General features: G+C 39.0%; 1 protein-coding gene across 1 annotated transcript in view; it reads right to left on the bottom strand.

Moving 5' to 3' along the window:
- Positions 1 to 27289, bottom strand: part of LOC132096255 (apoptotic chromatin condensation inducer in the nucleus-like) — a 30200-nt gene that overhangs the window by 1981 nt on the left and 930 nt on the right. The window contains exons 2-16 of the mRNA XM_059501506.1: positions 26659 to 26724; positions 21814 to 21925; positions 17579 to 17637; positions 14269 to 17373; positions 12510 to 12653; positions 12221 to 12309; positions 6938 to 6995; positions 5021 to 5066; positions 3343 to 3491; positions 3100 to 3240; positions 2822 to 3005; positions 2503 to 2648; positions 2292 to 2399; positions 2095 to 2202; positions 1674 to 1989 (exon numbers count right to left, since the gene is read on the bottom strand). Coding sequence (XP_059357489.1) covers positions 1674 to 1989; positions 2095 to 2202; positions 2292 to 2399; positions 2503 to 2648; positions 2822 to 3005; positions 3100 to 3240; positions 3343 to 3491; positions 5021 to 5066; positions 6938 to 6995; positions 12221 to 12309; positions 12510 to 12653; positions 14269 to 17373; positions 17579 to 17637; positions 21814 to 21925; positions 26659 to 26724 — 4831 coding nt within the window. The remainder of the gene's footprint in view (positions 1 to 1673; positions 1990 to 2094; positions 2203 to 2291; positions 2400 to 2502; positions 2649 to 2821; positions 3006 to 3099; positions 3241 to 3342; positions 3492 to 5020; positions 5067 to 6937; positions 6996 to 12220; positions 12310 to 12509; positions 12654 to 14268; positions 17374 to 17578; positions 17638 to 21813; positions 21926 to 26658; positions 26725 to 27289) is intronic.

The raw sequence follows: 27289 nt of genomic DNA, 5'->3' as shown, positions 1-27289 counted from the left end.
TTTGCTGAAATTTCCGCGTCTTCAGGGGGGGGGGCACGTCATTGTTGCTTATCAAAGGCAGACGCCTCAGGGAAAGGAGGAAAGGAGGAGAAAGCGGCGCGCCTAGCGTTTTCCACGCGTTTTTAGGCACGATATGTGAACGGCCCCTAAGACTTTTATTTGTGCAGATTCTCCAGTACAATGTTGTTTGCAAATGTTTAGTCGTAAAAGCTGATAACATTGCTTTTTAACAGTTAACATTTAAAGCTTTACAAACATGTTCTGTGATCAGTTTGTAGTTTACCAGTTCAAAATTCAGTCGTGCAGCCTAATTATGACTGAATGAGAGAGGTAAATGTTTAAAGATATTTGAAATGCACTTTTTTTCTAAGTATTCACTGCTCTTTTTCACACAGCAGGTTTTTTGTGTGTGACTGTCCAATTTTTTTTTTCTGGACAACCTTCTGATGGATTTTACTTTAAATTGTGAGTTCCATTCAGGTTTCATGCCACTGGCACTTTATTCGAAGGATTGTTTACAATTTCACAGCAAAAGCTATAAAGCTGTTTCCCAGTAAATAATAAAATACAATGCACTGCAATTTTATTCTGTTTTATCCTTATTCTTAGTGAAAATATGTTCTGAAAGATTCCTTAATAAGCTTCGTTCGGGATGTTAAACTACTTTAGGAGCTCTAAGGACTACCATGGTGAAAACATTATTTGAAATCTCCTTGTGAAATTTGCTAGAGTATGGGTCAGTGTCCTGATTGCAGAAGAGTTCGACAAAGGATTACTAACACAATAAAACAACTCCAGGTATATTTTTGATTAGGATATAACAGTGCAAAATGGTTAAAATCTCTTAAAAATCTATGCTGAAGGATAAAGACCATTTATTAATAATTTACTTGGGGAAAAAATGGAAAAAACTAAAATATAAGTACATAAACCGATTAATCGAAAAAATAATCGACAGATTAATCGATTATCAAAATAATCGTTAGTTGCAGCCCTAATATATATATATATATATATATATATAAAATAAAATATAAAATTATAATATAGATAAAGTTAACTTATAATAACAATTATTTTAAATATAATATTTATAAAATATTGTTGACCCTGCACCACAAAACCAGTCATAAGGGTAAATATTTTAAAATTGGGATTTATACATAATCTGAAATCTAAATAAATAAGCATTACATCAATGTATGGGTGTTTTTTTTAGGATGGGACATTAGATTTGGCAGAGATACAACTATTTGAAAGTTGTCCAAATCAAGTCCTTGGCAACGCATATTAATGATCAAAAATTAAGCTGACATACTTCCAGTAGGAAATGTACAAAATATCTTCATTGAAAATGATCTTACTTAAGATCTTTTTTTTTTTTTTGCTATAAAAGAAAAATCAACAATTGTGAACGATACAATGCATTGTTGGCTATTGTGCTACTGCTACAAATATGCACGTGCAACTTATGACTGGTTTTGTGGTGCATTTATATTTAACATTTAAATAATAATAAAAAACAAATAGTATTTAAATATTTTGATAATAAATAATATTTATGTGGTAATATTTAAAACGTACATAGACTAACAAATAATACAATTTAAATATCAAAAGTAAACAAACAATAGTAATAATAAACTCCTTCACACTACTTTCAGATTTCTCACCCTTTTTATCGGTTTTCTTCTCTTTGCTCTTTCCTCTTTCTTTGTGCCGCCTTTCGCGATCTCGTGAACGTGATCTTCTGGCCCCAGCTTCCCGCTCCTCTCCAGGTTTGCTGAAGTCTCTCACTTTGTCTCTGTCCCATTCCCTCTCTGCACGCGCTCTCTCCCTCCTTTCCATTTCCCTTTCTCGTTCTGCCCACTGATCACGCTCTGGAAGGAGAGGCGGGGGTACTGGACGGCCAGGCCCAGCGGCTGCTGCCCCATGAGGCTCCTCTGTTGGCTTTTCTCCAGCTGGACCCAAACCCCTGTGGAAGTCCAACTGATGGGGATGCACCAGGATTGAGATAAAATTCGTTTCCATAAAAAAATAAAATAAAAACTGAAATCTCAACATTAATCTCCTCCAATTAAATAAAATCCCTACCTCCTCTTGCATGCAGAAATCAACACTGAGGAACTTTGGGTTACTCTGGGGCCACTTAACCCCATGTAGTGCTGTACGAGTGGACATCGCCTCTTCCACACTAGAGTACTGAGGGAAAGTATAGATAGTCAGAGGGTAAGAAACAAAGAAATTTGAAGAAAAAAACAAATCCAGAGGTATGAAGGGAACAAACTTACTGTGACATAACAGTGAGATTTAATCTTATCAATCCAGAAACCTTCCTCCACTACAGTCCCCGTGCGGTTCAACAGCTCCTTCAACTGCCCCAGGGTAAACGGCCTCACCTTAGACACATTACAAAACAAGTCTGTGGTCACTCAACCTGGGACAATCCCTGGGCATGGAGCATCTTTATTTTATCAATGATTTAAGAGTGTATACACATACCAGGTTGCAGACATGGACAATTTTAGAAAGCTTGCCACGAGGTGGAGAGGGCTGTTTGGCTGTGCGGACCGGGTCATCAATGGTGATACTCACACCCGACTTCTGCTGGCTAATGGAACGGCGAATGAGTGTGTCACTGGGAGTGACTTTAGGCAGGAAACAAAGCAAGAAAGGAGTGTGAGAGAGAGAGAGAGAGAGAGAGAGAGAGAGAGAGAGAGAGAGAGAGAGAGATCACACTAACCTCAATGTCAGAACCTCTATTTAAAACATTTCACACTTTTTCACAGAAAATTTAAATTTGTTCTTTTTTGTAACTCACCTATCTTCATATCAATGTCTCGCCCAGGGGATGATGGCTCCATCTCCATGGAAACCTGAATTGAGCCTTCAATTTTTTCCTCCTGGCTAAGTCTATCCTGCCCTTCACTTCTTTCTTCCTCATCCTCATGTTCACTTCTTTTAGATTCTTTCTGTCCATTCTCTTGAGTGTCAGAGGGCACAACCTATTAAGTTGAGGGGGAAGCAATGGATATTTTACCAAACACATGCAAATAATCAAACACACATCTTTGCTTCTAGTAGAGGAATAACATCCACCTGTGTTACAGTTCTTCTAATTTTCAGGTCTTGGTCGCCCCTCTCTCCTCCTTCCTCCTCCCCAGAGAGATGCATCTCCTCTGGATGCAGGTCTAACACAGCCTCCTGACCCAAGGCAGGCTTGATGTCTGGTATTAAAGACTGTAAAGAGTAAGGAATGCATCACAGTACTGTTCATCAGATGACAGAGGACAGGAATATTGGGATCTTTCTAACTTATTTTTATTTAATATTTGATCTGACCTTCAAAGAGTCTGTGGTGATACTGATGGAGGGTTTCTTGGCAGTGACAGCTGTACTGGAGCCCCATCTCCTCTTCCTGCCAGCGATAGCACTGCTTGCAGCCTCTGCTTCCCCCTCCGAACTCACCACCCCAGGAGATTGTTTGCTGCCTAAAGACAGACAGCATATGGAAATCTTTGAAATCTTGATTTAAAACATCATCTTTTGGATTTTAAACTTAATAGCACTGTCTTAAGACTTCAAAAAAAATTAAAAGGGCTAATTCACACAAAAATTCTGTCTTTAATTACTCGCCCTAATGTTGTTTCAAACCTGTAACACCTTCGTTCCTCTTCGGAACACAAATTACAAAATTTTTGATGAAATCCGAGAGCTTTCTGACCCTCCATAAACTGCAACGGTCCTACCCCGTTGAAGGGCTAGAAAGGTACCAAAACATCTACAAAATAGTCAAAAAAATTATATTTTGGAGAGTATCACCATGCATGAACGTGCTTTGATCTGAACGTTACCATCGCATGCGCATGGTGCTGCTGACGTAGAACATGCATGTGCTGCACCTTGTTTACGTTCAGAGGAAAGCATGCACATTCATCATGATACTCGCTCCAAAATTATGTTAGTCTCTTTGAGCACAAAATGTATTCTCGTAGCTTCATAAAATTACGGTTGAACCACTGATGACACATGGACTATTTTAACGATGTCCTTAAGACCTTTTTTGGCCTTGAACGTGGTAGTTCTCTTGCGGTCTATTATGGAGAGTCAGAAAGCTCTCAGATTTCTTAAAAAATATCTTAATTTGTGTTCCAAAGATGAACAAAGGACTTATGGGTGAGGGTGAGTGATTAATGAAGCATTTATCTGTACATGCAAACATTTTGTATCAGATTGCCGTTTCGTCCAGACAGATCCGGCATTGTGGGAGAGTGAATCTGTATATCTTCTGAAACTATGAAGTCATCAGCCCACGTCTCGCCCCTAATCAAATACTTCTACGTCATGTAACAGCAACAACATGAACAAACACTGAACGATTGTCTTTTTATTAACTAACATTAACACAGATTAATAAATGTATTATTTCATGTTGTATTCCACGCAAAGGTTTATGTGCATAGTCCAAAGTCTTCTGTTTTTAGTGCAACTCTGTGGCAGAATTACAGTGCCACATACTGGTCTGGCATGTATACTACATAATTTTGTGTCAGTTTCATGTGGATGTAGATATTTCTTGACAACGGAGAAATAAAAATTGGATAGGGAAAGCTCTGGCTTCGTGTGGATGTAGCCTAATACTTAATAATAATTCAGTTTAGCCTAACAATTCAGCATGGATGCATAAAATTTGTCACAAGTTCAGTAAAAAATATTACTGTCATATTAAATTATTTCTGAAGGACCATGTGGACACTGAAGTCTGGAACAATGGCTACTGAAAATTCTGGGCTAACAAATTATTTTAAATTGTAATACTTCACAATATTATTACAGTTTTTATTTTGATCAAATAAATGCAGCCTTGGTTAGTATAAGCTACTTCTTCAAAAACACAAAAGGTAAAAGAAGAAGAAGAAAAAAAATTAATGTATCACATTACCCCAAATGTTTTACTAGCACTGCACAGTGAATGATTTCCCAAAATTAATTACTTAAGGGGAAACACAGAGATACTCACTGCCGAGAGAAATCCTTCGGGCAGAGAAGGTCTTTGCCGTGGTGCTCTGAAAGAGAACAAACACACCCAAGCCATGGGAAAAGTTGAGATAGTACATATGGAAAGAAAGCACAGGGTTCAGAGTGGGAAAAAATGTGTGTGCATGTATGAAGGAGATAAAACTGAATGTCAAAGAGACACCAAAATAAAGTGAGCCATCAACAAGGGATTAGATAAAGAGATATGAAAGGGAATCTATTAGGAAAGACCGCCTCTTCAGTCAGAGTGTGTACACTACACACACACAGTGTGTGCGCATGTTCTTCATGTTGGTTTGAATTTGTCAATTTTAAAAATCTATTTCTGCTCTGAAGATGTGGTCTTATCCTCTCCTACACAAAAATACTTTTCTTTACAGGCTTGGCTGCAGTTATCTATCAAACTGAGTGGCCCCTCAAGTTGAAATATCCTTTGAGGCAGTTACTGTAGTGAGGAATTAACAAATAAACTCTTTACATTAGCTCTGCAGTGGTGTTATATACCAGGTAGTCTCTGCAAATATTAGCATTGTCTAGGCAAAACGTTTAAAGTAGAAAATGAAGAATGACTACTTATTTCCCGGTACCATTCACAATGTTCTTCACTGGGTTGGGAATGGCCCAATCACACGTCTGCATGTACTGTATCTAGGCAACAACTGTCCAATCAAAGAAGGCTGGGAAGTTTGGGCACAGATCTGAGAGCAGGCTGGCAGAAGAACTGTTATGTAGAACAATGTGGGTGGAGTTTGAGAGGCTCCAAGTCTCTTTTTTGAAGTCCATCGTATTGGCATGAAAATGGAACGTGGGAGGAGTCTTTAAAAACAAACTGCTGAGAAACCTTTCAGAAGACTGAGTCACTTCACACTCACGTCAGATGTATTTGTCAAGATGTCCATGTTACGAGGGAGATTGCACAAGGTTTCTGTCTGTTCAGGTTGAATGAAGCCGTTTCACTGCTTTCAAGCAGCCACAAAACAATGAAACAGATAAAGTCCATTTTCAAACTATCAGTTAGGTTTGATCATGGCAGTCCAGAGACAAATGAGAAGGCTGTAAAATCCAGCAGAGCCCGTTGTTAGATTACAGTGCATTGAATACAGAGTTCAATATTTCCTTGGACATTAAAAAACACTTCAAGGTTTTTCTGCAGGATAGAGAGAGAAACTAGTCCCATTATCTATTGAACAACTGGGACAATCACTGGAAATGTCTCCATTAAAACCAAAAAAAGTCACATTGAACAGTCCTGAAGATGTCCATTTATTTGCTTATGGTTTCAGGTAATCTCACTTCCACCCTTGCTGCCATCTTGAGCCAAACTGACCCTCAGAAAGATGTCACACCCACATTACTCAGCCTTTCATTATCAGTCCAATCAACAGGTGCTTCCAGCCAACACCATTGAGGAAACGTGGCCATTGTTGCCTGGTGTGTTGCACTGCAGAGCAGACTCAAGAGCCTATCAGGTAAAGCCATGGCGCTGGGAGACAGTGGAACAGATGCTGCAGTAGAAGTAGTTGTATGCAGGTACCAATAAGGGCAATGGAAGAGGCATGAGCACCTTTACAACAAAGCAATCAAGGGGATTTAAACATCAGCCAAAGTGAAAGAGTGCCCCCTGCTGCTTCTGTCTAGGACAGCTTCAGCAAAGGTTAACACAACATCATCATCATCTGTGACCACAAAAAGGACAAACAATACATAGAGCTGCTAAATAAGCTTATGTACAAGTAAACATAATTAGTAATGCCTGCATGTATCTGTAATAACAATGAATCTGTATTGAAAAATATAGGGGGAAGGATGACCATTTATTAAAAGTTGTTCGCCTCTTTATGTGGAAGATATGTGGTGAATGGTAGAGTTGGGTCAGCCCAGCACTCCTCTGTGCTCTTACCTCCTCACTGCTCTCTGGAACCTTCTCAGGCTCCGCCATGACAGCCTCCTTCACCTCACTACCGAGAAAGACAGGAGCAAAAAGAACAGGGGGAAAAAGAGGGGAGAATGTAAAAATAATTAGTCACAATTTGCTATAGCCACTGTACACTTTTGGTGGATTATGCACAATGCCTGTACATAAATTGGTCAAACCACATAAATAAAAAATATTATGATAATAATAATAATTTTAAAAAATTAAGAAAACAAAACCAAAACCTATATATTTTTACGCAATTTAGAAATTCCAGCCAGGGCATGTCTGGGGGTGGGGGGTAAAACACACACAGATCCCTTCAGTAGCCACTACAACCAAAAAAAAAAAAAAAAAAAAAAAAAAGAATCAACATTCCGTGCTGTATCTATAACCTTGCGAATGCAGTTTCACATTGACCTCCAAATAAAAGCTCCAGGCTAACGTTACATGTCGACTGAATGCAGTGCTCATCCCGCAGAGTGGAGTGACACGCGTGGCGAAGCGTCACGGTTTCAATCTTACACTCCCTTTCAGATCGTTTACACGGACGACAAAACTAACGTTATAGCGGAATACGAGTCGTTTCAAATAAATTGAGCCCTGATACTAACATATCTCTAGCACATAAAAGACATATGACAAAACCCGCTCCGCCGCATTGTGGGATGCGAGTGCATGAGTGCAGCGCTGAGCATCATCGCTCTTTCCTCCCCGTCGAGCAGCATAACGCACAGCGAGATCACGCACCTATCATCGTCTCTCTAATGACTACAAACGAATTCAATGTACACCGCTCGCCCAAAGCTTACGGGCCACCTTGAGCCCCGTGTTATTGGTAAAACGCGCAATAGAGCCATGTTTAGATTAGAGAAAGGGAGGTGCGCGAGACTCACTGCAGCAGGACCCCATTATCACCGGTTTAGAGTCAGCCGCACTGATTGCCTGTTCGTAATCCACACAAATTCAATAACGCGTTCTTAAAACGAGCTACATGCAGTTTTTGGGAGGAACTAAACAGCTAAAGACGCATCTAATTTCTATGTTAATAGCACAATACGAACTTTTTAAAACTATGTTTCTTTAAGCCGTGTTGTTGTGTTATTTTACATTTTAAAGTCCGGTTCGTTTTAAGTGAATCATTTTGTTTTGAAAACAAGCTGTTCAAAAATTGGCCGATTCATTTCACTTTATTTTATCTTTAGCTTCGAGGCAAACTATACAAGTTGCATAAATTATAGATAAATAGTGTTTGTTTGGTTTCATTTGTACTATATTTATCCATTCTGCAAAGGTTATGCATTTAATATCTGAAGTGTGGAGAACAGTCGCAGCCATATACAAAACAGGCAAACCAGCTTGCAATCAATAACACATTAGAAACCTCTATTTTGGCAACATACAGAACTGTGATGACAGCAATTACAACTCCCATCTCATTTTGCATTACCTCACACAGCTATTTAGATTTTTTTAATATGATACATGTAATTCTAGTATTTTCTCCTATCACAGTTCGAGCTAAGTAAACTATTTGTAGCATGTACAGTATTAACACTGGATCTCTGATGCTTCAATGCTGTTAGTTGTAGCATTCAGGAATCTGAAAGAGGTTTAATAAATAAAAACTTATTATGGCATATTGCTGTTACACTTGATCAAACTGGCCTCCTTGAAAGTACATTACAATTAATTCCAAATGATGGGATAAAATTTGTTATACGTTTCCTGGGTCCAATAAAAAGACTATAAAAGGACTCAGCCAGCCAAAACTTTTCAGTAATTTCACATTTTATATGAAAAGCTTAAAGGGTTAGTTCACCCAGATAGCAAAATTATGTAATTAATAACTTACCCTCATGTTGTTCCAAACCGGTAAGACCTCTGTTTATCCTTGGAACACAGTTTAAGATATTTTAGATTTAGTCCGAGAGCTCTCAGTCCCTCCATTGAAACTGTGTGTACGGTCTACTGTCCATGTCCAGAAAGGTAAGAAAATCATCATCAAAGTAGTCCATGTGACATCACAGGGTAAGTTAGAATTTTTTGAATTATCGAAAATATGGAATTACATTTAGTTCAATAATAATGAACGTAACTTTATAAAACTGAACTTTTTCAGAAACTATCAAAAATATGCCATTACAAAAGAAGAAAAACACAATGAAAATGGAAAAAAATGAACTCAGTCGCACAAATGTAACAGGCTCTTCAAATATGCTTCATTTTTGTTAATGTTTTTCAAAGATTCGTTTTCGCTGATCGTGTATTCTGAATGCATTGCCACAGATTTTGCTTTTGCTTCGCAGTTTGGAGTTTGGAGTTTTGACAAAAACTTCTCGTGGGGGCGGGGTTAACAGTGATCTACTCTGATTGGATAGTGAGCATTTGATGGACAGGTGCTCTCTGACCGGGAAGTACAGACGCCACTCAGTGGCGCCAGAGAGTGGCGCGCATATTGGAAAGCTCTCACATTGATTTGTATTACTAAATATGTAAATAATATTTGACATTCGATCGTCTCAGTCTGTAAAGATGAGCTCTTGTCCTTCAAGGCAGCTTGAAGTAAGCTTGTGTTACTGAATGACAGTAATTACACCCAACAACTGTAGCACACTGTAACATGAAAAACTTGTATCGATGTTACTTCAGTAACACAAGCTTACTTCAAGCTGCCTTGAAGGACAAGCGGAGGAGGAAGATGACGCCGCTCCGTGTCTCCTGAGAGCTCATCTTTACAGACGGAGACGATCGAAGGTCAAATATTATTTACATATTTAGTAATACAAGGCATGACGTGTTGCATACAAATCAGCTTTTTTTCTTTTTCTTTTTTTATTAATGCAGAGAACAAAAACATACAAAAGTATAAACATACATCACATAATATCAACCACAAAAAAAAAACAAAAAAAACAATTAAGAATAAAATAGAACTAAAGAAAAGAGGGCCAAAATCTAAAAATTACACATGATCAAAGGCGGAGCAAATTCTAACAGTCCTTATAGCTTTCTTATTAGTAGATACTGATGTTACATTCAAATAGTTCTCCATTTCTTTTAGAAAAACAGAGAAGACAGGTTTACAGTTGGAGAATTTGCATTTGTGAATGTGAAATTTGTTTAGGAAAAAGAATAAATTAATAAAAAAACTGATATTTTCGTTTGTGGGGTCAGAGTCATAATACCCAAATATAATGTTTTTCATATGTACTGAGAAGCCTGGCAAAATCTTACACTTGACAAACACACCAATGTCATCCCAAGGTTTTTGAGTGTAGTGACAATGACCAAAATAAAAAAATAAAAAATTGTTAAATCTTTGTATAAACTTCTTTATAGGGTAGAACCTGTGTATGAGCTTAAAATAAATTTCTTTCACCTTGTCTTTGAAAAATAATTTTTGCGGTAGAGACCAGATTAAATCACCACGAGAGCTTTCAATATGCGCGGCGCGCGTCACTGAGGGGCGTCTGTACTTCCCGGTCATAGAGCACCTGTCAATCAAAAGCTCACTATCCAATCAGAGTAGATCACTGTTAACCCCCGCCCCCACGAGAGGTTTGTGTCAAAACTCCAAACGAAAAACTGTGAAGCAAAAGCAAAATCTGTGGCAATGCATTCAGAATACACGATTAGCGAAAACGAATCTTTGAAAAACATTAACAAAAATGAAGCATATTTGAAGAGCCTGTTACATTTGTGCGACTGAGTTCATTTTTTTTTCATTTTCATTGTGTTTTTCTTCTTTTGTAATGGCATATGTTTGATAGTTTCTGAAAAAGTTACGTTAAGTTTTATAAAGTTACGTTCATTATTATTGAACTAAATGTAATTCCATACGAAAATACATTTTTGGTCCAAAAATAGCAAAAACGACGACTTTATTCAGCATTGTCTTCTCTTTCGTGTCTGTTGTAAGAGAGAGTTCAAAACAAAGCAGTCTGGATATCCGGTTCACGAACGAATCATTCGATGTAACCGGATCTTTTTGAACCAGTTCACCAAATCGAACTGAATCGTTTTAAACGGTTCGCGTTTCCAATACGCATTAATCCATAAATGACATAAGCTGTTAACTTTTTTAATGTGGCTGACACTCCCTCTGAGTTCAAACAAACCAATATCCCCGAGTAATTCATGTACTCAGACAGTACACTGACTGAACTGCTCTGAAGAGAGAACTGAAGATGAACACCGAGCCGAGCCAGATAACGAACAACACACTGACTCGTTCGAGTCAAGAACAGTTTCTGTCAGACGCGTCCGATTTGAGAACCGAGGAGCTGATGATACTGCACGTGTGATTCAGTGTAAAGCAGACTGACACACAGAGCGCCTGAACCGAACTGATTCTTTTGGTGATTGATTCTGAACTGATTCTGTGCTAGTGTTATGAGTGTGGGTAAACCGAAGGCTTGAATCAAGGGCAATCATCGCCAATGACGCCATTACGTCGAGCTCAAAAGAACCGGTGAACTGTTTTCTTCAATCGGTTTATTGAATCGAACTGTCCGAAAGAACTACTGGTGATCTGAAAACCGATGCAACCGGTTCTTGACTCGTGAACGAGTCAGTGTTTCGTTCGTTATCTGTCTCGGCTCGGTGTTCATCTTCAATTCTCTCTTCACAGCAGTTCAGTCAGTGTACTGTCTGAGTACATGAATTACTCGGGGATATTGGTTTGTTTGAACTCAGAGGGAGTGTCAGCCACATTAAAAAAGTTAACAGCTTATGTCACTTGTGGATTAATGCGTATTGGAAACGCGAACCGTTTAAAACGATTCAGTTCGATTTGGTGAACTGGTTCAAAAAGATCCGGTTACATCGAATGATTCGTTCGTGAACCAGATATCCAGACTGCTTTGTTTTGAACTCTCTCTTACAACAGACACGGAAGAGAAGACAATGCTGAATAAAGTCGTCGTTTTTGCTATTTTTGGACCAAAAATGTATTTTCGATGCTTCAAAAAATTCTAACTTACCCTATGATGTCACATGGACTACTTTGATGATGTTTTTCTTACCTTTCTGGACATGGACAGTATACAGTACACACAGCTTCAATGGAGGGACTGAGAGCTCTCGGACAATCTAAAATATCTTAAACTGTGTTCCGAAGATAAACAGAGGTCTTACGGGTTTGGAACAACATGAGGGTAAGTTATTAATTACATAATTTTGCTATCTGGGTGAACTAACCCTTTAAAACTGTCAATCAAATGCTTCCATCTTAACCCACATCATAATAATATAATATAGACAGACCTGGTAGTGTCTTTGTTAGTGTCATCATCTTCAATCTCGGCCTTTCTTCCCCTTGTAACCTTCTCATCTTGTAGTTCAAGGCAGGGTTTCTAAAATGTATAGAAAAAGTAGAGTATATAAAAAATTTTGTTCAGTGTCTTTGCACAGACTGAGCCTATTAAATGGCAATTAAAGTAGGATAAGGGTAATAAATACTGTGATTAGTCAGGGTGTTAGAACCTAATTAAAAAAAAAATTATAAAAAAAGAAAAAAAAAAAATGTAATGCATGTTTTTGGCTGCTTGCTTACCTTGGTTTGGATGACTTGCTCTTTGTCCGTGTCTTTTCCCTCCTGCTCTGCGAAGACTCGTTTTTTGCGTTGGGCTGTAACAGGCTTTTCAGCCACAACTTTTTCTGTGGCCTGAGATGAAGACTCTTTCTGTACTTCTTTAGACTGAAGAAGATAGAAATTATGCTTATAAATTTGGCAATGTAAAAGACAGATGTATTCTGCATGCATAACAGTATGCTATTCAAGAAAAATAGTGAATTATAAACAATTAGTGAATTTGTATCAACCCAAAAGCCTATTTCAACTCTTTACTTAATTAGCATAAAATAGACGCGCTTATTATGCAAGTCTATGGGGCAACATGCCCCAAAATGGCCTCATAGAGTGGATATTTGTTTGTATTCTTTGTGATAATAGAAGCTGGAAGATTCCTTTTAATGGTTAACCCCCAATTCAAGTACTTTAGTAAAGAATTAACTCAGTTTTTGAAGTTTATCTTCTTGCAAAGTTAATAAAGTTGAACATTTGATGTAGGGCTGCACCATTTATCGAATGTGATTATCATGTGCATCTTGCCAGTAAAGCCGATTCTATGATTAGTAGTAAATCTCCACCACGTGCCTTCAGATGGAGCAGCATTTACTACACAGAGCCGTAGTTCATGGACAAGGTATGCAAAATTGAGTTTATAATAGCAGACAATTTAATCGCACAATTATGAAATAGAAGAAATCATTCTGCAATTATGAAAGCTGTTTGTGTAGCTTGTCAATGAACTACGGCTTTGTGTAGTAAATGCTGCTCCATCTGAATGCACGTGAAAATACCACATTTAATAACATGGTTTTTACTCCAAACTAACTTCATAACGTCAGTCGAGTGTTTGAAATATATCCTTCTGTGAGATGATGTGGCTTTTTTACTCATAAGGCACGCAACATTTCATAGTATTCTAAACAGTGATAAAGGCTATGTTGATTAGCACTGCATTATTATATACTTTATTATAATAAAGATTTTAATAAGACAAACTCAGATAAATCATATATTGTCATAGTCATTTGCTTATTAGCCCCGTTGAATTAATGAAAGCAGTAAAATCTTCTGTTTATTCAACAACCGCTATAGGCATTTCCTGGTCTTCTTCTGAAAGGAGTATTTGGAGTTTCAACATGAGCGCCCTCTGGGTCTCCAAACTCAGTTCTGGAGGGCCAGTGTCTTGCAGAGTTTAGCTCCAACTTGCCTCCACACACCTGCCTGGAGTATTCTAGCATGCCTAGTAAGACCTTGATTAGTTGGTTTAGGTGTGTTTAACTAGGCTTGGAGCTAAACTCTGTAGGATACTGGCACTCTAGAACCGAGTTTGGAGACCTCTGCCTTAGGCTACATCCACACGAAGCCAGAGCTTTCCCTATCCAATCTTTTTTTCCCCCGTTGTCTCAAGAAATATCTGCGTACACACAAAACAATATAGTATACATGCCAGACCAGTATGTGGTAATATAATACAGAAATCCATTAAAAATGGAGAAAAAGACTTGGACTATGCCATAAACATTGTTCGCGGTATACAAAGAACATGAAACAATACATTTATTAATCTGTGTTAATGTTAGTTGATAAAAAGGCAACAGTTCAGTGTTTGTTGCGGTTACTTTTAAGGATCATGTAATTACAGATGAATTCTAACACTAGATTAAAATGACCATGAGCAATGACTCTAAAGTTTATAGAGAGCAAGAGAGAGTTGAAAAAAAACGATAAGAAACTCACTCACCTTCCTATCACCTGAAGAGGAATTAATTTTCTCCTCCTCCGATGATGACGATAAACTGGAGGACCGTGAGGAGGAGGATGAAGACCCAGAATCCGAGTTTGATGAGGAGGACTCACTGGAGGATGATGATTTTCTTCTTTTCTTCTCCACCTGCTTCTTTTCCCTCTCTCTTCCTCTTTTCTTCTCCTCTGAAAGAGGTTTCTCCTCATCCTTCTCTCTTCTGAGTGGCTTATGTTTAGTGTCTTTGCTTGCCTCACTATTCTCTGACGTCTCCATCTTTTCCTCTTGTTGTGCATGTTGTTTGGCAGGCACCTCAGGGGTCTTGTTCTCAAGCTCATTGGAGGCTGAAGCAAGGACTGATGTTTGATGAGCCTGGGAGGCATCTTTTTCCTCAGGCTTAGATGCTAATGGAATTGAGGGGGTTTGTGGCATGGGGCTGTCTGAGAAAGTACGAGATCTCTTCAGCACAGAAGTCGGAGATGAAGTTAGAGAAGTTGTCAATGGAGCATCTCTGAGAAAGCGGGACTTCTTTGAAGACGATTGGGGGGATAGTGGTGTTGCAAGTGTGGGTGACTGTCGTGGGAGAGGCTCTGTAGATCGAGCATCTTTGCCAGTGCTCTGAAATTCACCAGTCTCACTCTCGTCTGGCTTCTCCATTGGACTCTTCAGAGAAGCAGGTTCGGCCGCTAGATAGGAGAGACCACTGATATCACGACCACGCTTCCACGGAGGAAGACAGCTTTCTCTTTCTTTCTCATGTTCTTCCTCTTTTTCAATGTTCAAAGCCTTTTCTTTTTCCTCCTGCACTCTTTTTTGCTCCAAATGTCTTTCCCTTTCCTCCAAGGCTCTCTGCTGCTCTTCTTTTAAAGCCCTCTCCTGCTCCTCTTTCTCTTTTTCCAAAGTTTGCTCTCGTTCCTCCTCTGCTTTCCTCTGTGCTTCTCTCTCACACTCAAGAGCTTGTTCTTTCTGCAACTGTTCCTCTTCCAAAGCTTTCTCTTTCTCAAGCCTTTCTTGCTCTTGCCTCTTGCGTTTCAGAGCAGCTTCTCTTTCATGTCTTTCTTTTTCAGCCTTCTCTTTCTCCAGCCTTTGCTGTTCTTTTGCCCTTTCCATTTCTTGTCTCTCTTTCTCCAATGCAGCTTCTCTTTCCAGTCTCTCTCTCTCCAAAGCTTGCTCTCTTTCTAGCCTTTCTTTCTCCTGCCTCTCCCTCTCTAGAACTTGTTCTTTTTCTTGCCTCTCTCGTTCTTGCCTTTCCTTCTCAAGCCGCTCTTTCTCCAATCTCTCCCTCTCTAAAGCTTGTTCTCGTTCTTGTCTTTCCTTCTCAAGCCGCTCTTGCTCCAATCTCTCCCTCTCTAGAGCTTGTTCTCGTTCTTGTTTTTCTTTCTCAAGCCGCTCTTTCTCCAATCTCTCCCTCTCTAGAGCTTGTTCTCGTTCTTGTCTTTCCTTCTTAAGCCGCTCTTTCTCCAATCTCTCCCTCTCTAGAGCTTGTTCTCGTTCTTGTCTTTCCTTCTCAAGCCGCTCTTTCTCCAATCTCTCCCTCTCTAGAGCTTGTTCTCGTTCTTGTCTTTCCTTCTCAAGCCGCTCTTTCTCCAATCTCTCCCTCTCTAGAGCTTGTTCTCGTTCTCGTCTTTCCTTCTCAAGCCTCTCTCTCTCCAACCTTTCTCTCTCAAGAGCTTGTTCTCGTTCTAGTCGTTCTTTCTCAAGCCACTCTCTCTCCAACCTTTCCCTCTCTAGAGCTTGTTCTCGTTCTTGTATTTCCTTCTCGAGCCGCTCTCGCTCTAATCTCTCCCTCTCTAGAGCTCGTTCTCTTTCTTGTCTTTCTTTCTCGAGTCTCTCTCTCTCAAGTCTTTCCCTTTCTAAGGCTTTTTCTTGTTCTTGTCTTTCTTTCTCAAGTCTCTCTCTCTCCAATCTTTCCCGCTCTAAAGCTTCCTGCCTCTCTCTTTCCAGTCTCTCCTTTTCTTGCATCTCACGTTCCAGAGCTTGTTTTCTCTCAAGTTGTTCTCTTTCCAATGCTTGTTCTCTTTCAAGCTTCTCCCTCTCTTCCCTCTCCCGCTTTAAGGCCTTTTCTTTCTCTTCTCTTTCTCGCTGTAAAGCCCTCTCCCGTTTTAGAGCTTCTCCTCGTTCCTGTCTTTCCTGTTGCAAAATCCGTGCTCGCTCTTCTTCCAATGCCTTCTCCTTTCCCTCTCTCTCCTTTTCTAGGGTTTTCAGTCTCTCTTGATCTCTTTGCCTTTCCCTCTTTTTGTTTTCTTGCTCCCATAAAAGATGGCCACCCTCATTCTGCTTCATACCATCAATCGCTTCCACTGCCGCTGTTCTAACGACACTAACCGCTTGGTTGGAGATTACTGAACTAGGGTATGACAAAACTGATGCTGCATTAGCTGTGTGGGTAATTGCAGACACAACTCCCTCATGGTGGCTTCTCTGTCCATCCATTCCCTCCCTATCACGCTTTCCTGCACCAGAGAAAGCTCCCTCAGATGCCATCTTGCGTGCCAGTAAGGTCAGTGGGCCTGGTCTGCGTTCTGTGGAATTGCCTGCTGGTTCAGGGCTACTGCTACGACTGTCACTACTGGAACTACCAGAGCTCGAAGAGCTAGACATGCGCTGCCTAGATGGGGGCTCTCCGGGACTAGGGGGGCTCTGTTTAGGGGTGTCTGGGAGTGGAAAAGAGAGTTCAGGAGGAGGGGATGGGGGAGGAGTGGGCTGTCTGAGCTGCTGTGATAGTAAAGGTATGTGTTGAGGGGGCGGCTGCTGCTGTTGCTGCGAGCCACCAGATCTTTCCCTCACCAGCTGGCCTTTTGGAGGCTGTGCTCGACGACTCCGTTGAGCACTGGCATTCCACTCCTCCTCCTCGTCATCATTGTCATCCCCGCCTTCACTGTCATCATCACTGTCAGCCGGTACATGGCTTGATGTTGGTCCTCTTTCACGAACAACCTGCACCGACAAAGAGGCTATTGCGCCAGGCTGGGCAGGTGCAGAGGGGGACGGCTGCCTAGGCGTTTCATTTTCTCTGGGCTCTTCACTCTCACTCACAGTCACCCCAAATCCCCCAGCCACTGCTGTACCTCCTTTGTGTTGGTCAACTAAGGAGGGAGCAACACCCTGGTGGAAATATACGTGTTGGACACAGAAGGATATGTTAATGCCCCAAATAATTTTTTGATCCAAAGTAAACATAATCAGGAGAATGCAAAAAGTATCTAGATGACATTTAGCCTTACCTTGCATTACTAAAAATAAAATACTCATTTTGTGGTCCAACCCAGGACAAACACTGTAGAAGCAGAAGATTGATATTATTTCTAACCTGGTTAGGGGCAGCACAAATACTGTCATTGGCCTCCGTGTGATCTTCATGGTCTGTTCCTTAAAAATAAACAAATAGAATATATAAACCATGACAACAGTGTATATATATATGTGGTCGACCATTTTATCGCCAATGCCGATATATCGGCCAATATTTGGCATTTTTCAAATATTGGCATCAGCCGATAAGTTCTTTTGCTAGGCCGATGTGTTCGAGGCTAGACTTTTATTTTGATGGAGCTAAGAACGCCAGCGCCAGAGCAAACATTGCTCACACTCCCTCTCTTGTTTACTGTCGTTGTTAGTTCTGTCCAATACAGATAGAAGTCGGTCTAATAATCCCGACAGAATGGTTAAAAAAGGAATTAATGTATAAAGTATTATAACGATTGCTTATATATTATTAGTAATAGAATGGCAAGCATTATAATACTTTCTCGTTTTCCGTCAGCATTCAGCAAATTACGTTACGCGTTTATATAATAACTTAAATCTGTGAATGACTAATGAACATTTAATTTCACAAACCTTGCAAACTTAGTCAAATCCAGCTGTGAGATCGTGTGAAGTGTGCATGCAAGTGTGTAATAAATGCTATGTCAATTAGCACTGCATTGTTCACATACTTTATTTATCACCTGCTGGAGATTTTTTTGGACTTGGAAAAAACAAAACCGAAAACAACTGTTTTCATACAGTGATAGCTGGAAGCTGTTTTCCTTATTAGGAGTTTCCTGATATGACTTTCTGCGCGAGAGCGAGAACACACACACACACACACACACTGCAGAAGTGTTTAGCGCTCAGTGATGTTCATTTCCCCTTCTGGGTCTGAAAAAAACATCAGGTCATTCGCAGACCATCCTGTCTCTTTGAGTTAAAATCTATATTTATTCACACCAGCTCTTGAAAACCTCTATACGAACACACCTGCCTGAAAAAGTGTGGGGGACGACTTTCCATGATGATAAAAGAGGGGGAGACACGTCAACCGCGTAATCTACGCCCCTGATACTAATAATAATAATACAAAATTATATTGGCTTTATATCGGCCCCCCCTGCTTTCCAAGATATTGGCTGTCAAAAAACCCCACCATCGGTCGACCACTAATATAATTTCATTTAAAAGTACTGCTATATTAACAAAAGTGCTATAATATTTGGTTTGCAAACACTTTAAACAAATAAGGTACTTTACAGCAGTATTCATTTTACATAGTAGCAGTTAAAATATTTCTTGTAAATCTTAACTTATAACATTAATATAATTAAATTAAATTGTCACAGCCAAGACATTAACATTTTCGCAAAAAAAATTTTTTGTTTGTTATAGAAAAACATATAGTTATGCTCAGTGTCCAGCAGAGTGTGGCGGGGAACAACACTGGATGTGCGAGTAGAGACTCATATGTGCGGGATGCAGGAAAATAATTAGCGTGTGCTCACACTAGGCAATCTTAACCCCCAAAGCCTGGTTCATTTGACTAGTGTGATCAGAAACTTCCTATTTACCATTTATTAAGTCGTGATTACGAGCTCGTTGCATTCTTTTCTTTTAAAAATAACAGTGGTTTGTTTATGCTGACGCTTAGCCTAAATAATTTGATCGGGAGCATCCCCTCCTGTGACCCATGATTTGTCAGTATGTGTATTCAGAGCCAGTGAGCAACGGACTTTCATAATAATAAAAAACTTGCCCAGCCATAATAAATATATATATATTAGGGGTGTAACGGTATGTGTATTCGTACCGGACCGTTTCGGTACAGGGCTTTTGGTACGGTGCACGTGTGTACCGAATGACCGAATGCAATATTTTGTGTGCGGAACATTGGTACATTTTCGTGTTTCCAAATGAACATATTAAGTGGCGGAAGTCTCTGCATGTGTATGTGTATTCGTACCGGACCGTTTCGGTACAGGGCTTTCGGTACGGTGCATGTGTGTACCGAATGACCAAATGCAATATTTTGTGTGCGGAACATTGGTACATTTTGTGTTTCCAAATGAACATATTAAGTGGCGGAAATCTCCGCGTTCAGCGCAAATCCCACCCTGCAGCTGATTCTATGGCCGGCGACACACTGGATGCGTGGCGCAAGTGTCTCAGCTGCGTGGCGTGTCCGTTTTTAATTCGGCCCCCATGTTAACAGGTTAGAGCTTGCAGACTGTCTGCGTGAGACATGCATCTCAGGTGCGGCCTGAGCCGCGCGGAAAACGCGTGCATGTTAGAAATAGAACCGACGCCTATTTTTCACGCGACACGCAAGCGTGTTGGAAGCGTTTCCAGGCAAAATAGAATAGGAAAATATGTTATATGTCATTTTGTACACAAATACATATTAATTCATGACTTTTATGTTTGAAAGTCTATAGGTTGACATATTCAGATATAAATGTAATTTAAAAAATAAATGAATAATTATCGATTTTCAAATATTGCATCTGTCAAACATAGTCTATTTTGCCTTCAATACTGTTGACGGTGTCCTTTATCAGTAGGCTTTATATTTATGCTTAACATGAAGGTGTAGGTGTGTAAAAAAAAAAGTTGAAATTGTTGTCATGAAGACAAGAGCCTGGTCTGTCGGCGAAAACCTTAGGCCGGTGACACACTGGCTTATTGCACCTGTCAAACATAGTCTATTTTGCCGTCAATACTGTTGACGGTGTCCTTTATCAGTAGGCTTTATATTTATGCTCAACATGAAGTATAGATATTGTTGTCGTAAAGACAAGATCCTGGTCTGTCGGCGCCTCAGCGGCCTCCCTCTATGTCACCTACAGCAGCAGGCCGGTGACACACTGGTTGCGTGGCGTGAGCGTGGCGTGAGCGTGGCGTTTCTGCTGCGTGTCAGTTGCGTGACGGCTGCTTCGCGTGTTCTGTGTCTTTACACACCAGAATCGAGCCTGACGCTGCTACTGTAGGTGACATAGAGGGAGGCCACCGAGGCGCCAACAGACCAGGATCTTGTCTTCACGACAACAATATCTATACTTCATGTTGAGCATAAATATAAAGCCTACTGATAAAGGACACCGTCAACAGTATTGACGGCAAAATAGACTATGTTTGACAGGTGCAATAAGCCAGTGTGTCACCGGCCTAAGGTTTTCAAAAGGCATCACACGAGTGTGAACATCACTACAACTAGGAAAAAAACGACCATCGGCATTTAAACAGACCTTTGCTCTTAATTCTGATCGGTCCAACACAATAACGAAATCTGAGCAGGTCTAAAAACTGAAACTGTTGATGCTGCACTTTACACTTTGGAAAAGTTATATATATTTTTTAAATATGAGCAGGCCTACGAGCTGGGATTGGTAATGCTGCACTGTAATCATAGTTATTTATTTATATTTTTCATTATATTTTCTTATATGATATTGGTTTGAGACAGAGTATTTTATTTAGTGGAGAACTTTGTAGCAGTATTTTATTTCTTATTCTTTTTTTTATTTTATATATATTTTATTAAAAAGTATTTAAAATAAAGTGTAAACAAATTGTTAAAAAAAGTTTATAGTAATAAACAACCTGCAGTTTAATGTTTGCATTTCTTTCCCTTACTGTACCGAAAATGAACCGAACCGTGACTTTAAAACCGAGGTACGAACCGAACCGTGATTTTTGCGTACCGTTACACCCCTAATATATATATATATATATATATATATATATACACACACACACACACATTACATTTTACATAAATTATTGGTATATACAATTTCATTTTTTAAAAAGTGAATGTTTAACTCAAATTTCCTTTTTTTATATAAACATGCAAGTAAATTGATGCAGATTTACATTATACCACATGACATCAGGAGTTCAATGCTTTTGTTAATACATGTATTTTAAAATGATAGAAGATACAACACAAAGTATATTCATCATAATCTAACAAAAAACTCAATGCTCAAAATCCCTTTGTATAACAACTATGTACTGCAACTGTAAGAAGAATCAACAGAGGGCTAGCTGGCTCATCAGAACAGATTTTGCACATCTTTGTTTTTTTAACAACAATTTTTATTTGTCAAACATTGTCATCTCTATGTTATGGCTAGAGATACAAAGATGGCACATTAACCAAAAAAATACATGTGTTTAGGGTACTTGTAAATTATCAGTGTTTCCATACATCACCTTTACTACTATTTACATAAAGATGCAGCATCTTTGCTGGTTAACAACATTACACACATTCAGCATGATACTCACCATCAGTTTCAGCTGCCTCTCGTGCTTCCCTCTCCAAACGCTGCCTCAGAAGCTCTTGCTGTTTGGCCAAGTACTGTTTAATGAAGCTGTTCTGACTCATTTCCTCCCCAATCTAAATAAACACACATGTAATCCAAAATGGTACAGTTGTTTTAGAGCGGTTGCCATCCAAACAAGAACACACTAGGGCTGTGCGATATGATGATATATATTGAATGGACGAGATACATTTTCATTATTTGTATGACTGCAGTCTTTACACGCCACCACGGGGCATGATGAAGCGGAGACAGAACCAGGTGGGACAAAACAAGGAGCTTGTTCCTAAACGAGGAACTACATCTGTAGCATGGACATGCGTTTTTAAGCACTGCAGTTTTAAAACAATGGATTTTAACCCATTGAAACACAAACAGCAGAGCTAACTTATACGCGTGCGCCATCACGGTTTCTGTGTCAGAGGAGCGCACATTTTGTTGCCGCTTTATTGGCTTTGAACGATTACATAAACGCACCTGGATGTCTACAGATATGAATTAGTCAAATTTAGACTTATAAAGACCTTTAAGACCACCTGATATGAAATTTAAGACCATACCTCTGATGGTAATCACACATTATTTTACATATGTATAATGTTATACACTCACCTAAAGGATTATTAGGAACACCATACTAATACTGTGTTTGACCCCCTTTCGCCTTCAGAACTGCCTTAATTCTACGTGGCATTGATTCAACAAGGTGCTGAAAGCATTCTTTAGAAATGTTGGCCCATATTGATAGGAAAGCATTTTGCAGTTGATGGAGATTTTTGGGATGCACATCCAGGGCATGAAGCTCCCGTTCCACCACAACCCAAAGATGCTCTATTGGGTTGAGATCTGGTGACTGTTGGGGCCATTTTAGTACAGTGAACTCATTGTCATGTTCAAGAAACCAATTTGAAATGATTCGAGCTTTTTGACATGGTGCATTATCCTGCTGGAAGTTGCCATCAGAGGATGGGTACATGGTGGTCATAAAGGGATGGACATGGTCAGAAACAATGCTCAGGTAGGCCGTGGCATTTAAACGATGCCCAATTGGCACTAAGGGGCCTAAAGTGTGCCAAGAAAACATCCCTCCACACCATTACACCACCACCACCAGCCTGCACAGTGGTAACAAGGCATGATGGATCCATGTTCTCATTCTGTTTACGCCAAATTGTGACTCTACCATCTGAATGTCTCAACAGAAAGAGACTCATCAGACCAGGCAACTTTTTTCCAGTCTTCAACTGTCCAATTTTGGTGAGCTCGTGCAAATTGTAGCCTCTTTTTCCTATTTGTAGTGGAGATGAGTGGTACCCAGTGGGGTCTTCTGCTGTTGTAGTCCATCCGCCTCAAGGTTGTGCATGTTGTGGCTTCACAAAGGCTTTGCTTCATAACTCGGTTGTAGCGAGTGGTTATTTCACTCAAAGTTGCTCTTCTATCAGCTTGAATCAGTCGGCCCATTCTCCTCTGACCTATAGCATCAACAATGCATTTTCGCCCACAGGATTGCCGCATACCCGATTGTTTTTCCCTTTTCACACCATTCTTTGTAAACCCTAGAAATGGTTGTGTGAAAATCCCAGATTGTGAAATACTCAGACCGGTCTGTCTGGCACCAACAACCATGCCACGCTCAAAATTGCTTAAATCACCTTTCTTTCCCATTCTGACATTCAGTTTGGAGTTCAGGAGATTGTCTTGACCAGGACCACGCCCCTAAATGCACTGAAGCAACGCCATGTGACTGGTTGTTTAGATAATTGCATTAATGAGAAATTGAACAGGTTTTTCCTAATAATCCTTTAGTTGAGTGTATTTAATTTGTTAACTGTAAAAAGACATTATGTAGATATGTGTGTGTGTGTGTGTGTGTGTGTGTGTGTGTGTGTGTGTGTGTGTGTGTGTGTGTGTTTGTGAAACCCTGGACCACAAAACCAATCTTAAGTTGCTGGGGTATGTTTTTAGCAATAGCCAGAAAAATTTTGTATGGGTCAAAATCAGAGGTGGGTAGTAACGAGTTATATTTACTTCGTTACATTTACTTGAGTAATTTTTTGGGGTAACTAATACTTTTCGGAGTATATTTAAAGATGGGTACTTTATACTCTTACTTGAGTAAATTTTTTGGGAAAAATCTGTACTTTTACTCCGTTACTGTGGGCGACGATCCTCTCGTTACTTTATCTTAATGCAATAAATGTTATAAATGCTTCAGTTTATTCCAAACGCGCCGTCTACTTTTCTCTGGGCAATGAGCGATGCCCATTCGTGAATGATTCATTCTTTTGAGTCAATTCTGTTCAAAGGCTTGATCAAACCAATTGGCAAACAGGTGAACTGGTTCATGAATCAGTTTGAATGAGTCGTTCAGTTCCCTGCCGCACGCGCTGAGCATCTGAAGCGGTTCACTCAGAGTTTTAACGTTTAAGAACATCCGCAGCGTGGCTATGGAACTGCACTGAATTGAAAGCAAATCTGCAAAGGCTATTATTTGCTTGCGATGGAGATCCTTATTAGATGAACACCGCGTGTGCTGTCTACTGTTTAACAGGTAATAACTTGGGCTACATTCGATTACAGTACACGATACCACTGTGGCATTAGTTTGTTGTACGTGTGTGGCTTATAACAGGGGGGAGTCAAGTTGAATGCAGCTTCCAAAAGACAAAAAATAGCCGATTAAGATTTTATTAATTTTAATACATATCATCAGCTGCTAAAATCAGATCTGTGATTGCTTGCTTGCGCTGAGCCAGAGATAGATGTGTTTTTACAGCGCTGCGCATTATAACAAATCACACATGATTCTTTTGAGCTTATTAAAGCATTGACCAATCAGAGGTGTTCAGATGAGTCATCGCTAAAATGCCGGTGCTTCCTTCACTCGCTCACTGACTGAATACCTCTTTCTGGCGAATTCTCTCGCAGGAACAACAAAGTGCAGATGTGTGTACGAATCTTTAATTAAGATATTGATTTCACAGTTATAACAGTTTCAGTGGTTTAATGGGAGTTTCTGAGAGTGATTGAAATCTAGACTGTCAGTGAAAATGATCTTTAATAATGTAAATGTTATTTGCTCTCTTTCTGAACAATGAAAGATTAGTAGCAATATTTATATCACATTAACTTTCAATGTTAAATTCACATTTAATATAAAGTCAGTCGTATTAAAAATATGTTATGGCATGACACCTATATCTGTTACTTAAGTAAACAGACTGGGTTTTATAATAAATTACATAAATTGGAGTAAAGGCTGATGAAATATATACATTTATACACACACACATAACATACATTTTATCTATATATCTAAATAAAAATAGGCTCAGTATATATGACCAAAAGTAACTAGTAACTAACTACTTGAGTAGATTTTTTATCCGATACTCTTTTACTCTTACTCAAGTAACTATTCAAGACTAGTACTTTTACTTTAGTAAATATTTCTAGAAGTACTTTTACTTTTACTTGAGTACAGTTTTTGGGTACTCTACCCACCTCTGGTCAAAATTATACATTTTTCTTTTATGCCAAAAATCATTAGGCTATTAAATAAAGATCATGTTCCATGAAGAGATTTTGTAAATTTGCTACCATAAATATATCGTAATTAATGTTAAATTTATACTATTTATGTTAAATAGTAATATGCATTGCTAAAAATTCATTTGGACAAATTCAAAGGCGATTTTTTCATTACTTAGATTGTTTTTGCACCCTCAGATTCCAGATTTTCAAATATTTGTATCTCGGCCAAATATTTTCTGATTTCTGAACTTGGAACTATTTTAGTTGGTGAAACAGAACAAAACAGTCAATATTGTGTCTAAAATGGAAGTATCTTGACTACATGACTACTTAACTACTTGTTTAACTAAAATCAAATTAACATTTGCAATAGTGAGAATATTCGTCAATTAGCTCCCTTGTCACGTTTCATGGTATGTTATAAATAAAAAAAAAAACTAAAAATTTCGAATTTTTAACTCAATATTTCTTCTTTGAGTTCCTTTAAGTGTCCCTTTCAGCTGTTTTGCTCATATCATACACTCATTTAATTTGATTTCTCCAGTTTCTTATAAAGAGACAGACAGCAAGGCATTGATACGAGAAATACACTATCCTTTATCAATCACTGTTTATGTTGAATGTAATAAAATCAGAAAAATCATACTCGTGTTTTGATGCTTCACTAGCTATTTTTTGTCACTTAAGTTTTTTATCAAGCAATCTGTCCATTTTTCAGTAAACTTGCTTTTAAACTAGCTAGGAGGCTGGTCAGTTAACTGTAGCATGCAGTAACTACAGTGGGGGTGGGGGGGGGGTCTGTATGTCCAATGATTGTAAACAGTCACTGAGTCTGTCAGATCGGAGACATTTTTTGCAGTAATGGGACAGAAAATACTTAAGACCAACTGAATCTGAATTTAAGACATTTTAAGGACCTGTGGACACCCTGCACACTTATATACGTCATAACCCCTGTCTTTGCATGTATCGTCATAAACACAGTGATTTAAGTATTAAAAGAGCATTATGCAACAGTATATTGGATCCAGACTTTCGGTCTTAGAGAGAAAGCTGTCCAATATTCATCCTGTCTGCCATTCACATTAATCAAACAACAGAGAAAAAAATCTCTCACTGCTCTTGACTAAATCACTTTTGTAACTTTAATAAGAACACGTTGCCGTGATGTAAAATATTCATATTGTGATATAAGATTTTGGTCATATCGCCCACCCCTAGAACACACAGTAACACACTTATTCCTACTGTAAAACATCACAGCTCGGCTCACCCGGGAGTTAGGCTGCAGGCCAATGTGATGAGTGGAGGTTTTCTGAAGGTTCTCCAGCATAAGAGCCTGTTGCACATGCAAAACGACAGAAACACATACTTCATTATCTACACCAAATACTTAAACATACTTTGCAGCTAAGGTAAGTGAAATACCTGGAACTGGACAGCAGACAGTGTTGATTATACTACTTAATTTAACAGATGCTAACATAAGAAGTTGATTATTCATATTTCATGTTTGCATGGATCAGAGTGAATGGTGTAAGAATGAATAGGCATACATATGTGACCATGTACCACAAAACTAATCATAAGGATACATTTAAAAAAAAATTGAGATTTATACATAAGTAATATCCAAAAAAACTTGATGTATGGTTTGTTAGGATATGACAATATTTGGCTGAGATACAAATATTTGAATATCTGGGATCTTATGGTGCAAAACAATCAATATTGAGAAATTCGCCTTTAAAGTTGTCCAAATGAAGTTCTTTGCAATGCATATTACTAATCAAAAATTAAGTTTTGATAAATTTAAGGTAGGGAATTTACAAAATATCTTCATGGAACATGATCTAATGAATAACCAAAAGATTTTTGCCATTAAAAAAAAACGATACTTTTCA

Source organism: Carassius carassius, chromosome 20, assembly GCF_963082965.1.
Source record: "Carassius carassius chromosome 20, fCarCar2.1, whole genome shotgun sequence".
Taxonomy (NCBI): Eukaryota; Metazoa; Chordata; class Actinopteri; order Cypriniformes; family Cyprinidae; genus Carassius; species Carassius carassius.
This window is presented reverse-complemented; position numbering and strand designations above follow the sequence as displayed.